Source organism: Podarcis vaucheri (genome assembly GCF_965113315.1).
Source record: "Podarcis vaucheri genome assembly, chromosome: 12".
Lineage (NCBI taxonomy): Eukaryota > Metazoa > Chordata > Lepidosauria > Squamata > Lacertidae > Podarcis > Podarcis vaucheri.
In genome coordinates, this window is record NC_138750.1 from 23,786,614 (window position 1) to 23,799,769 (window position 13,156).

A 13,156-nucleotide genomic window follows, 5' to 3' on the forward strand; every position below is an offset into this window, starting at 1 on the left:
CTTCATTTCCATCTGGGTCCCAGGGAACGCTCAGAAGCAGCTTTAGCAGGGGACACTAACTCACTGCAATTCTTGATCACCCTAACCTGTGACAATAGTCTATAGGGCTTCAGTTATACTGAAGAACTGTTTTGGACAGAATTTCAGAGAATAGCTCAACACCACATTTTGTTCCTTTTTAAGAGAGCAGGTTCTTACTCAGTTCTTCAGGCTGCTTGGTAAGATTAGCCTTTAAAGTTCACTGTAAATCCTCATAATTAGTTTGGAGAAATAACTTTAGTTCATTTATTAAGAGTAAAGAGAAAACCTTTAAAAGTGTTCTAAACACAAATGTTCATTTTATTATTATTAAATACACAAAACCGAGAGGTCTTTCTTTCTGTTCATAATGGGACTTCTTTGTGGAAACAATAGAAAACTCAAGTTGCATATTATATTACTTTCCCATGCGGAATATATGCCAGAAGCCCCTTGAGTGTAAAAAAAAAAGGGGGGGACAAGTGTTCAAACAAGAAATCCTAGACAAACTGCTTAAGGAGGGGCGATATGGAGCATAAAAGTATGGGAGATGTATTCAGTCTTTTCCTCACTCACTCCTCTCCTCCAACCCCACCTGTCTCCTAAGCTGTTTCCCCTTCTGCCATGGGGTCCTATATGTGTGTGTGGCTTTGTAAGATGAATCAAATGGTTATTTGGCTTCATTCTACCTTATTTGGTGCTTCATTAAGCACAGGCAGGCAAAAAGAGGAAGACAGTAACAGACCCTCCAAACGTTGGAGCGTATGGCAGGATGTCCCTGTTTTCATCGGAGAAAGGTTGAAGGGTATGCAGTAAGACATGGAATCATTTCTTAAAGACCCAAAGTGTGAGCTCCTCAAAGTTACACAACCATCTGTACGGTGGTACCTCGGGTTACATACGCTTCAGGTTACAGACTCTGCTAACCCAGAAATATTACCTCAGGTTAAGAACTTTGCTTCAGGCTGAGAACAGAAATCTCACGGCTGCAGCAGGAGGCCCCATTAGCTAAAGTGGTGCTTCAGGTTAAGAACAGTTTCAGGTTAAGTATGGACCTCCGGAACAAATTAAGTACTTAACCTGAGGTACCACTGTATTGTTGAACTGATTAGACTTGGGGGGGGGGGAATGGAAACCTGTGCTTCATGCCTTTGCCCAAGCTACGTTTTCCTTCACAGAGAGTAGTAGCCCTTCAGCACAGTTGAAGAGCCTGGCAGGCTCTGTGTGTGTGTGTGTGTGTGTGTGTGTGTGTGTGTGTGTGTGTATTCCTGCTAGGCTGCCAAGCCAAAGAGACTGACATTCTTTAAATGACTTAGTTTTAAGTGCCTGTTATCTACAATACAATGAAACCAGATTAAAAATCTATTATGTATGATTTCACTTTTTTTCCCTTTCCCCTCCTTTCTTTGTATAGGAGGTACATGCCAGAGCCCTGCTCTTCCAGCCCTGGTACGTCCTCCAGCCCCAGCCCTGCAGCCTCCGTTGGATATCAAACCCTTTCTTCCATTCCCTCTGGACACTGCAGCAGCTGTCAATCTCTTCCCCAACTTCAATGCAGTAAGTACTCTACTGCAGATGTCATTTCCATCTTTTATGTCATCCATTGAACTTCTCGTTTTTTAAAAAATATATATATTTCAAGCCAAAGAGATAATCAGTGCTCACACATACGCAGCTCCCACCTGTGGTTGTTTGACGTGCAACAGTTATAGGGTTCAGGGGGGCAAATCCCCTGGAGAATTAGCAAGAAAACAAACCCATACCACAGAAGAGTAATTTACTTCTAATTTGTATATGTCGGATTAGTAATGGAAATTATCGGGGCTAATGAAAGAACATGTCCATTCCTGCATTTTCTAGTAATGAAATATGAATTAATATTTAACAGTGTTTGCTCATGGGTTCTAAACAATTGCTCAGAATAAGTATTTAAATTATTTTTGCTGACAAATAATTAACACAGGCTGATTAATCCCTGAGTGATAGCATGCAAGTTTATTATTTCTAAAAATACAAAAACAAAGCACCTCTGACTGAGAATGCCAAGGGTCATTGTGTGTGTGTGTGTGTGTGTGTGTGTGTGTGCGTGCGCGCGCGCACGTGAAAAACTAAGGATTTAAGCTGTTTTCTAATAGAGCTGTTTCCAGCTTGCTAGAAATTGAAGACAAGAATGTAAATCAAGGTTGCAGGAAGTGCCTTCGTATTCCTGAAATTTGAACAAGTGTTCCAGCCCCTTGGGATCTGTTGCCAGCTGATGTTAGACAAGTCCCTAGGTTCTGATGTTTAGGTGGCCACTGAAGTCATTTTTCTTTAAGATGACTTTCTCTGAAATGCTGTCCCAGTCTTTTTATGGAAAATTAACTGTACAATTGTAGAAATAGTTTTTTTTAGAGTGCTTTTTTTTTTTAGATTATTGAGTCTGTATCTTTGTATTTTACCTAGGTGTGCACTTCCGTGGTAGCTTCTTTCTGTGGAGTAGTTGATACATCTGAAAAATGAATAAAATGGAAACAGCTTCTCAGCTCTTATTAACAAAGGGGGGTTGTAACCAGAGTAGAATCATAGAATCATAGAATCATAGAGTTGGAAGAGACCACAAGGGCCATCGAGTCCAACCCCCTGCCAAGCAGGAAACACCATCAGAGCACTCCTGACATATGGTTGTCAAGCCTCTGCTTAAAGACCTCCAAAGTAGGAGACTCCACCACACTCCTTGGCAGCAAATTCCACTGTCGAACAGCTCTTACTGTCAGGAAGTTCTTCCTAATGTTTAGGTGGAATCTTCTTTCTTGTAGTTTGGATCCATTGCTCCGTGTCCGCTTCTCTGGAGCAGTAGAAAACAACCTTTCTCCCTCCTCTATGTGACATCCTTTTATATATTTGAACATGGCTATCATATCACCCCTTAACCTCCTCTTCTCCAGGCTAAACATGCCCAGCTCCCTTAGCCGTTCCTCATAAGGCATCGTTTCCAGGCCTTTGACCATTTTGGTTGCCCTCTTCTGGACACGTTCCAGTTTGTCAGTGTCCTTCTTGAATTGTGGTGCCCAGAACTGGACACAGTACTCCAGGTGTGGTCTGACCAGAGCAGAATACAGTGGCACTATTACTTCCCTTGATCTAGATGCTATACTCCTATTGATGCAGCCCAGAATTGCATTGGCTTTTTTAGCTGCCGCGTCACACTGTTGGCTCATGTCAAGTTTGTGGTCAACCAAGACTCCTAGATCCTTTTCACATGTACTGCTCTCAAGCCAGGTGTCACCCATCTTGTATTTGTGCCTCTCATTTTTTTTGCCCAAGTGCAATACTTTACATTTCTCCCTGTTAAAATTCATCTTGTTTGTTTTTGCCCAGTTCTCTAATCTGTCAAGGTCGTTTTGAAGTGTGATCCTGTCCTCTGGGGTGTTAGCCACCCCTCCCAGTTTGGTGTCATCTGCAAATTTGATCAGGATGCCCTTGAGTCCATCATCCAAGTCGTTGATAAAGATGTTGAATAAGACCGGGCCCAAGACAGAACCCTGTGGCACCCCACTAGTCACTCTTCTCCAGGATGAAGAGGAACCATTGATGAGCACCCTTTGGGTTCGGTCAGTCAGCCAGTTACAAATCCACTGAGTGGTAGCATAGTCAAGACCGCATTTTACCAGCTTCTTTACAAGAATATCATGGGGCACCTTGTCAAATGCTTTGCTGAAATCAAGGTAGGCTACATCCACTGCGTTCCCTTCATCTACCAGGCTTGTAATTCTGTCAAAAAACGAGATCAGGTTAGTCTGACATGACTTATTTTTCAGAAATCCATGCTGACTATTGGTGATCACAGCATTCCTTTCTAGGTGCTCACAGACTGTTTGCTTAATGATCTGCTCCAGAATCTTCCCTGCTATTGATGTCAGACTGACTGGGCGGTAATTATTTGGGTCCTCTCTTTTCCCCTTTTTGAAAATAGGAACAACATTTGCCCTCCTCCAGTCTGCCGGGACTTCGCCTGTTCTCCAGGAATTCTCAAAGATGACTGCCAGTGGTTCTGAGATCACATCTGCCAGTTCTTTTAATACTCTTGGATGCAGTTCATCTGGCCCTGGAGACTTGAATACATCTAAACTAGCCAAATATTCTTGTACTATCTCCTTAGTTATTCTGGGCTGTGTTTCCTTTGCTGAATCATTTGCTTCAAATTCTTCAGGTCGGGCATTGTCTTCTTTATCGGAGAAGACTGAGGCAAAGAAGGCATTGAGGAGTTCAGCCCTTTCTGTGTCCCCTGTTTGCATTTCACCATCTTCTCCTCTGAGTGACCCCACTGTTTCTTTGTTCTTCCTTTTGCTACGAACATACCCATAAAAGCCTTTTTTGTTGCTTTTAACCTCTCTAGCAAGCCTGAGTTCATTCTGTGCTTTAGCTTTTCTGACTTTGTGTCTACACGTGCTGGCTATTTGTTTGAATTCCTCTTTGGTGGTTTCCCCCCTTTTCCATTTTTTGTACACATCCTTTTTTAATCTTAATTCAGTTAAAAGTTCTTTAGATAGCCACCCTGGTTTCTTTAGGCACCTTCCATGTTTTCGTCTCATTGGTATTGCCTGACGTTGTGCTTTTACTATCTCCGTCTTAACAAACTCCCAGCCATCATGAACTCCCTTTCCTTTTAGTATTGCTGTCCATGGGATCTCACCCAGCACTTCCCTAAGTTTTATGAAGTCGGCTTTCTTAAAGTCAAGAAATTGAGTCCTAGTATGCTTGGCTGCTACTGTCCGCTGTATAGTAAACTTCAGAAGAGCATGATCACTCGCGCCTAATGATCCTTCCACATCTACCCCACTAACCAGGTCATCAACATTGGTTAGGACCAGGTCTAAAATGGCTGTTCCTCTTGTTGCTTCTCCCACTTTCTGGACAATGAAGTTGTCTGCAAGGCCAGTGAGGAATCTGTTTGACCTTATGCTCTTGGCTGAGTTTGACGTCCAACAAATATCCGGGTAATTGAAGTCCCCCATTACTACTATCTCCCTTCCTTTTGCATGCTTGGCCATCTGTTCCAGGAAGGCATCATCTATGTCCTCCGTTTGGCTTGGGGATCTATAGTAAACTCCCACAATGAGGTCTCTGTTATTCTTCTCTCCCTTAATTTTGACCCAAATGCTCTCACTTTGGCTTTGAGGTTCTAAATCTTGGATCTCTTCACAGGTATACACACCCCTGACATATAACGCCACTCCTCCTCCTTTCTTGTCTGGTCTGTTTCTCTGAAATAGATTGTATCCCTCCATTATTACATTCCAATCGTGGGACTTATCCCACCAGGTTTCAGTGATGCCTATTATGTCATATTTAGTTTGCTGTACCAAGAGCTCAAGCTCACCTTGTTTATTTCCCATGCTTTGCGCATTAGTGTACAGACATTGAAGTCCATTAATCATTCCCCCGTGTCTCTTATTTAGTAGTATGAGTAGTATGAGTTTATCCTGAAAACCTGCCTGGGCAAGGTAGCTCTGTCTGATTTCAGCCAGTTACTCCCTCCTGCTTAGGGTTGCCATATGTCCGGAATTTCCCGGACATATCTGGAATATTGCTGTCTCTAGCAGCAGAAATTGGTAAAATGTTCCTTGTTTGAAATATGGTAACCCTACTCCGGGACGCGGGTGGCGCTGTGGGCTAAAGCCTCAACGCCTAGGGCTTGCCGGTCGAAAGGTCGGCGGTTCGAATCCCCGCGGCGGGGTGCGCTCCCGCTGCTCGGTCCCAGCGCCTGCCCACCTAGCAGTTCGAAAGCACCCCCGGGGGCAAGTAGATAAATAGGTACCGCTTACCAGCGGGAAGGTAAACGGCGTTCCGTGTGCGGCTCTGGCTCGCCAGAGCAGCGTTGTCACGCTGGCCACGTGACCCGGAAGTGTCCCCGGACAGCGCTGGCCCCCGGCCAATAGATGTGAGATGGGCGCACAAACCCCAGAGTCTGTCAAGACTGGCCCGTTCGGGCAGGGGTACCTTTACCTTTACCTTTAACCCTACTCCTGCTGCCATTCCCCGTATCTCCCTTGGTGCAATTGTGGATGACTCCTTGACCCCCCATGAGCAGACTGGGGACAGTATTCAGGGAGTCGCCTTGGGGAGGTCTTTATGCAAATGATTGTCTGGATACAACCCAAAGTTTTTTTTTTTAAAAAAACCATATCCATTAATTGTACAAATAAAGTACTACAGTTTGCACACGCCCCATTCTTCGGCATAACAATGGTCTTAGGCTAGCAATAGATCCCTGGCACCAGGATTCTTTTGGGTTCCAGCAATGCAAGGAGATTTCAATCTCTAACCCCAACTACCTTGAAGTAAGCCCCATTTTCAATAAAACTTCTCAGCAGACATGGTTAGCCTTCAAGAAATAGATGGTACCCCATACTGCACCAAGCGGTGGTTGATATCCTTCTCCCCTATTAGTAGTAGGATTGCACAGATAGAGAAAAAAGGAGTGTGTATGATGCAAAAGCTTATATATTTGTATTTGCCTTATAAATGCTTTTGTGCAATGAGTACATGAACTGATGTAAATATTTTTGTCAGCCTTTTGGTTGGGTTTAATTAAATAGCTCAGTTAGCTAATATATAATAATGCAATATTCGCTTTATCTTTTGACATTATATAAGCTTTTAGGTATTTTCATCCTTGCTGTTTTTTTAAAAAATAGTTTTACATAACACCCAGGCTGGACTTTTTCTTTCTTTCATCTTTTAGACACCATTCCACATTGGCTTTAATTTGCTGAGGTTTGATTTTTCGAGGCAAGGTTTAAGCTCTAACTACATATTTTACATGGCTTAAAAAACACACCAAAAACTTCTATTTCTCTCTTTTTCTTATTCTGTTTTTATTACCAAAGCAGTCGTGAGCAAAGCAAGGCAAAATGAGATACAAGTACTGACATTAGCAGGAGAACTGGCGTTATAAAGGTGTATGTAGGCAATGTGATATCCTGTGAATCAGCAATTTCGCAAAGGCTAGACGTGCATTGTGGGTGGCATTGCTTGCAACTAATTCATAGTTGTCCAAATCAACGTTAAATGCCAAAGTTTCTGTGCCATTATAATGAAGTATAACAATAATTTAACAGGAAGATATGTTTTGCAATAATTTAGAAAATTGGAGAGTTAAGAATAGAGAGACTGGGAACATCAGCCCAAATCGGCTTCTCTGTGTCAGATTCTATCCTTCTTTCTCATAACCTGTAGAATCATTTCTCTTGTATCATGACATCAACATATGGTGATTGTCCACCCCCACTCTGCTTCAGAGGACGGTGTTGGCACAGGTGAGAAAGTCACATCACCTTGATGCCACAGAACAATGTAAATGTCACTACAAGTTACAAGGAGGTGGAGAGAACAACACATCATGAAAATTTTCTTTTCATTGGTTGCTCCATGTCTCCAGTGATGTATAGTGATGTTACATGCATACTACCTTAAGCTAAAGAGGAAGGGAAGCCACTGGACGATGTGACTGAAGCTGGCCTGCCTTCTCTGCTCCCAACCCATCATCATATCTAATACAGTGGAACCTCTACTCATGACCACAATCCATTCTGGAGGCCCGTGCTTACGAAACGGGTTGCTGGGAGAGGCGCCGTTGTGCGTAGGCACGGGCAGTGATTGCCTGCTTCTGCACATGCGCAAACGGCAATCACTGCTTCTGCCCAGGCGCAAACTGTGATCGCAGCTCCTGCACATGCATGAATGGTGGCAAACCTGCCAGTTACTTTTAGGTTTGCTGTGGTCGCAACTTGGAACGTCCGCGAATGGAGGCTGTTGAAAGTAGAAGTTCTATTGTATCTAGAAACAGAGATTGTGCTGTGGATGACAAGCTACCTAAGTTTGCTGCTTTGCTATTTAGCCAAATACTCTTGTGTGAAATTCAATCACTTTGGGGATGGAGCTTCTGGGCTTCATCACACATGCCATAGTGTGTGTGTATATGCTTAGCAATGTGACCTTTGCATTCTGCTTCAGTTTTCTGACATGCCGTATCACACTTTGAGCTCCATTTGCCTCTTTGACCTATATAGTACTGAAACATAGGCCACACTGTGTTTCGATGCCCAAGCCTGTTAATGACATTTTGTAAACACATACATTGGCTAAGAAAGTCTAGTGTATTTCTGGAAGCTTCTGTAAGTTCATCCCAGCCTGAGAAATCTACGGAGACATGTCAAATTCACTAGAACATTATCAGCCTAAGGAAAGATAGGCTACAAATTAGATTTGACTTAACAGGACAGTTTGACAAGGACATACCTTTTAATGTCTCTGAAGAGAGTTTATACTCCTCAAACAGTGATTTTACATTTATTACATAGCTTCTGAGAATTTTCCTCTGTGTGTATGTGTGTTTCTTGCCAGATTGATCTGAGTAAATGTAACCATCCATTTTAATTTCCAGTGATAAATCCAAAATATACTGTAATATATAGGACTGTTCCACTCTGATATTCTGCACGTTCCAATGATAAATTAAAGAAAAATGCTGCAGTTTACACTTAGCAAAGTTTCTTCATTTTCCAAAATGAAGTAAATGTGATCCAATGCAATCTGTGTCCTTTGATGTCTGAACTGCCTGTTTGTGTGGTAAAACGCTTAATAATAATAATAATAATAATAATAATAATATAAATAAATATATTATTTATACCCTGCCCATCTGGCTGGGTTTCCTCAGCCACTCTGCATGGCTTCCAACAAAATATTTAAATTACCATGAAACATCAAACATTAAAAACTTCCCTAAACAGGGCTGCCTTCAGATGTCTTCTAAAAGTCAGGTGTTTATTTCCTTGACATCTGATGGGAGGCCATTCCACAGGGTGGGCGCCACTACCGAGAAGGCCCTGGTTCCCTGTAACTTCGCTTCTCGCAGTGAGGGAGCTGCCAGAAGGCACTCAGAGCTTGTGAATTCAGTACATAGCAATAACGGCATATGGTCATCAGCCCACCACAAAGCATGAAATGCCACTTCCTGGCAGATGCAGATATTCCTTTTTTTTTAAAAAAAATATGATATTTATTGAAAAAAAATTTGAATTACAAAAGAGAACAAAGCAGAAAAAGAAAAAGAAAAAAACAAGAAAAAACAAACCACATCAAACAATACAAGTACAAAAAACAAAAATACACCACAAACGCTCAAAAACAAATCCATCATTCTCAAATCCTCAACTGTCATTACCTTCTTTCTTTGACCTCCTCCTCCTCCCTTTTTTTGTATCCTGGTTGTTAATTGTCACAGCAAATCCTTTCCATATTTCATAATATTCTGTCATTACATTACCTTAATCTATTTTAATCTTATCTTACTATAAAAAACCTTAAAGCTTAAAACTTAAGTCTTATTTTTACCAACTTCTCATAACCATAATATTCTTACATAATTCTTTAAACATTTTTGCTAAAGCCAAGTAATTTCGTTCCAACATTTTTCTAACATTCATCAATTTTATAAGACAATCCTAGTAATAGAAAGAAAATAAAAACAATCCAATCTTCATCCAACGTCCCTTCCTCCTGGTCCCGGGTTTTGTCAGTCCTTATTGTCCCATCAATCTAGCGCATTAACCTGGCAATCTTGTATCTGAGGCCCTTAAGTCTCTTCCATGTCCCTTCCGCGGCTCTTCTTCATATTTATAGCTGTATTTTCCTTTGTCTCCTGCTCCTTTCACTCGTGGGAACTCCAGCTTAACAATGTTTTTGACCCTTCTCGACAAATCAGTCCCTTTTCCATAGTCCACACTAAACTCCATATGGTATTTAAGAACATGTTTCAAAGTCCCTCCAAAATTAAGAGCCCCCACAACCCCAAACATCTCACGGCCCATTTCCAGACTTGAAAAGTCCAAACATCCCTGCATAGGGGGGTGTATCCAACCCCCCATTTCCAAACCAGACCAAACTTTATCTTTCCAAATCTGGCTTTTTCCAAGTTCATTTGTCAAATCCAAAAGCTCATGATCCTGCTGGGCCACGGCTCCCTCCATATCTGGCACCCCAGATTCAGTAACATCCTCTTCCCTCATCTGTTCTGTCAGGGCATACTCCTGATTTAATTCCTGGGTGGGCTCCATATAATTTCCCACTGCCTGTTCAAAATTTCTGATCGCATCAGTCATCAAGTCCGTCTTCTCATGTAGCTGTTCCAGTAGGGCATTTGTTTTACAGAGAGCACACAACAGAGCTTCTGAATACATTGTCCTTAAAGGTCAGAGTCTATTCCCACGATTGTAATCAGTAACAGCTGCAAGCTGGTTACAGTTTCACAGTCTCCCTCTAGGGGGGAAACTTCTATTTGTTCTTTCTTTTAAAGACAAGTCTGACAACAAAGTTTCCTTTTTCAGATATTTTGTCAATACAGTGGTACCCCGCAAGACGAATGCCTCGCAAGACGGAAAACCCGCAAGACGAAAGGGTTTTCTGTTTTGGAGGCGCTTCGCAAGACGAATTTCCCTATGGGCTTGCATCGCAAGACGAAAGCCCATAGGGAAATGCTGGCGGTCGGGAGCAAAGACTTTCGCCCACAGCCGGCCTTCAGAAGAGGACCTCTTCTGAAGGCCGGCGGGGGGCAAAAGTCTTTGCTCCCCCCCGCCTGCCTTCCCCCCCGCCTGCCCCGGGTGATCTTAAAATGCTGGCGGGCGGGAGCGAAGCGTTCGCTGCCGACCCCCAGCATTTTAAAATCTCCAAGGGACAGCAGAGAAGTCTCTGTCCCGGGGAGATTTTAAAATGCTGGGGGTCGGGAGCGAAGCGTTAGCTGCCGACCCCCAGCATTTTAAAATCTCCCCGTGTCCCGGGAAGGTTTTAAAATGCTGGGGGTCGGGAGCGAAGCGCTGCCGACCCCCAGCATTTTAAAATCTCCCCGTGTCCCGGGGAGGTTTTAAAATGCTGGGGGTCGGGAGCGAAGCGCTGCCGACCCCCAGCATTTTAAAATCTCCCCGTGTCCCGGGAAGGTTTTAAAATGCTGGGGGTCGGGAGCGAAGCGCTGCCGACCCCCAGCATTTTAAAATCTCCCCGTGTCCCGGGGAGGTTTTAAAATGCTGGGGGTCGGGAGCGAAGCGCTGCCGACCCCCAGCATTTTAAAATCTCCCCGTGTCCCGGGAAGGTTTTAAAATGCTGGGGGTCGGCAGCGCATCGCTCCCGACCCCCAGCATTTTAAAACGCTGTTCCGAAGGGGGGGCGGGGACACCTGCCCCAGCCGCCCCACTTCGGAAAGCTGTTCCGAAGTGGGGAGGGGGGCGGGGATACCTGCCCCAGCCGCCCCACTTCGGAAAGCTGTTCCGAAGTGGGGAGGGGGGGCGGGGACACCTGCCCCAGCCGCCCCACTTCGGAAAGCTGTTCCGAAGTGGGGCGGGGACACCTGCCCCAGCCGCCCCACTTCGGAACAGCTTTCCAAAGTGGGGAGGGGGGCGGGGACACCTACCCCAGCCGCCCCACTTCGGAAAACTGTTCCGAAGTGGGGAGGGGGGCGGGGACACCTGCCCCAGCCGCCCCACTTCGGAAAGCTGTTCCGAAGTGGGGAGGGGGGGCAGGGACACCTGCCCCAGCCGCCCCACTTCGGAAAGCTGTTCCGAAGTGGGGAGGGGGGCGGGGACACCTGCCCCAGCCGCCCCACTTCGGAAAGCTGTTCCGAAGTGGGGCGGGGGGCGGGAACACCTTCTGAAAGCGGGCAGGGGGCGAAAGTCTTTGTCCCCCCTGCCTGCCTTCCCAGGGGCTTTTAAATCGCCCCGGACAGCGGAGAAGTCCTCCGCTGTCCAGGGCGATTTTAAAATGCCGCCCGCCAGCATTTTAAGATCGCCCCGGACAGCGGAGAAGTCCTCCGCTGTCCCAGGGTTTTTTAAAATGCTGGGGGTGGGATGAAAAGCCCTTGTCCCCCCCCCCCAGCCTTCAGAAGAGGTCCGGGCACAGACTGTCCCCAGACCTGGTCTGAAGGCGGTTTCCCTAGGAACGCATTAATTGATTTTCAATGCATTCCTATGGGAAACCGTGCATCGCAAGACGAAAAAACCGCAAGACGAAGAGACTTGCGGAACGAATTAATTTCATCTTGCGAGGCACCACTGTATTTGTTCCTTTAAAATGCGAAGGGGAACAATGGAATCACTATGTTTCTCTTCTTTTAACTATCTGTCAAAGACGTTTGTCTCTGGTCAATGAGCTTCAAAAAAGTCAGTCCTGACACCCTGCTCCAGGATCAAGACGGTGGAAAGTTACTTTATTTTGCACTCACTTCTGCAGGTTTAAACAGTCCGAAAAAAAATCCCCCCTCTTCTCCTGCTTCCGAAGGGGGTTCAACAATTTTAAATGATGAAAGTTAACCTTTTACAAGCGATTTTCTGAGCTCTAGTTTGCCATGTCTTTGCTTTAATCTATCTACAAAGAAACGGAAGGCTGACTTCCTGTTTAGACCTTCCCGTTTCAGTGCCAAATTGAAGTAAACTTTTAAGTCCAATTTTCCTTTCTGCTCGCAAGTCCTTATTTAAAGTCCAATTGTCCGAGATTTAAGTACTCACGGGTGATTATTTAAGAAGCCAAATTGTCCCAGGAAAAAGGCAGCGCTCTCCGGCAACGGCTGTGCAGCTTCACTCCACGGAAGAAGCAGTTGACTCTCAGCACCACGCCACTCCCCCCTCTTCGCTCCGGAGCCCGTTAGTGGGTTCCTTTGCGGGTTGGGGGGGGCGCTAAAGGTGCCCGCCGAGTCCCATGGTCACAGGCTTCATCCGCCTGTGATTTTTGAAAGGGTCCCCACTTCGCCGTAGCGGAAAAGACCCGTTTCGCGTGGAGCTAGTCCCTCCAGATCAGAGGGAGTCTGCCATTGCCAATGGCGCCACCCCGGAAGTCTCCCAGATGCAGATATTCCATTTAGACTGCATGTCATTGTGCTACCTTGCTAGTCTCATATAAGAGATGGAAGGGGGAAGTGAAAACCTTAGAGCCAAACTTGGCATGGTATGAAACACATCCCTGCTGCTGCATTTTATTTTTTTAAAAAACAAACATTTAATAAGTAGTAGTCATGGAGCTGATTTATTCCAGGGCTGGTAACACACGCGAAGGGAAGATTTAACCTGCTCTCCTGCAATCCCGGTTAGAACTGCCTTGTGATAGTTGCTGG

General features: G+C 44.8%; 1 protein-coding gene and 1 long non-coding RNA gene across 15 annotated transcripts in view; one reads left to right on the forward strand and one right to left on the reverse strand.

Moving 5' to 3' along the window:
* The window catches only part of ZNF385D (zinc finger protein 385D), a 567,358-nt gene that overhangs the window by 427,537 nt on the left and 126,665 nt on the right, over nucleotides 1–13,156 (forward strand). For all 14 annotated transcript variants that reach the window (XM_082193430.1, XM_082193439.1, XM_082193438.1 and 11 more), the window contains one exon: nucleotides 1,433–1,575. In XM_082193430.1, coding sequence (XP_082049556.1) covers nucleotides 1,433–1,575 — 143 coding nt within the window. The remainder of the gene's footprint in view (nucleotides 1–1,432; nucleotides 1,576–13,156) is intronic.
* LOC309515608 lies at nucleotides 2,003–8,376 on the reverse strand. The gene is made up of 3 exons (XR_014212566.1): nucleotides 8,299–8,376; nucleotides 6,333–6,440; nucleotides 2,003–2,506 (listed from the first exon to the last, which is right to left on the reverse strand). It is a non-coding gene; the product is annotated as an uncharacterized lncRNA (long non-coding RNA).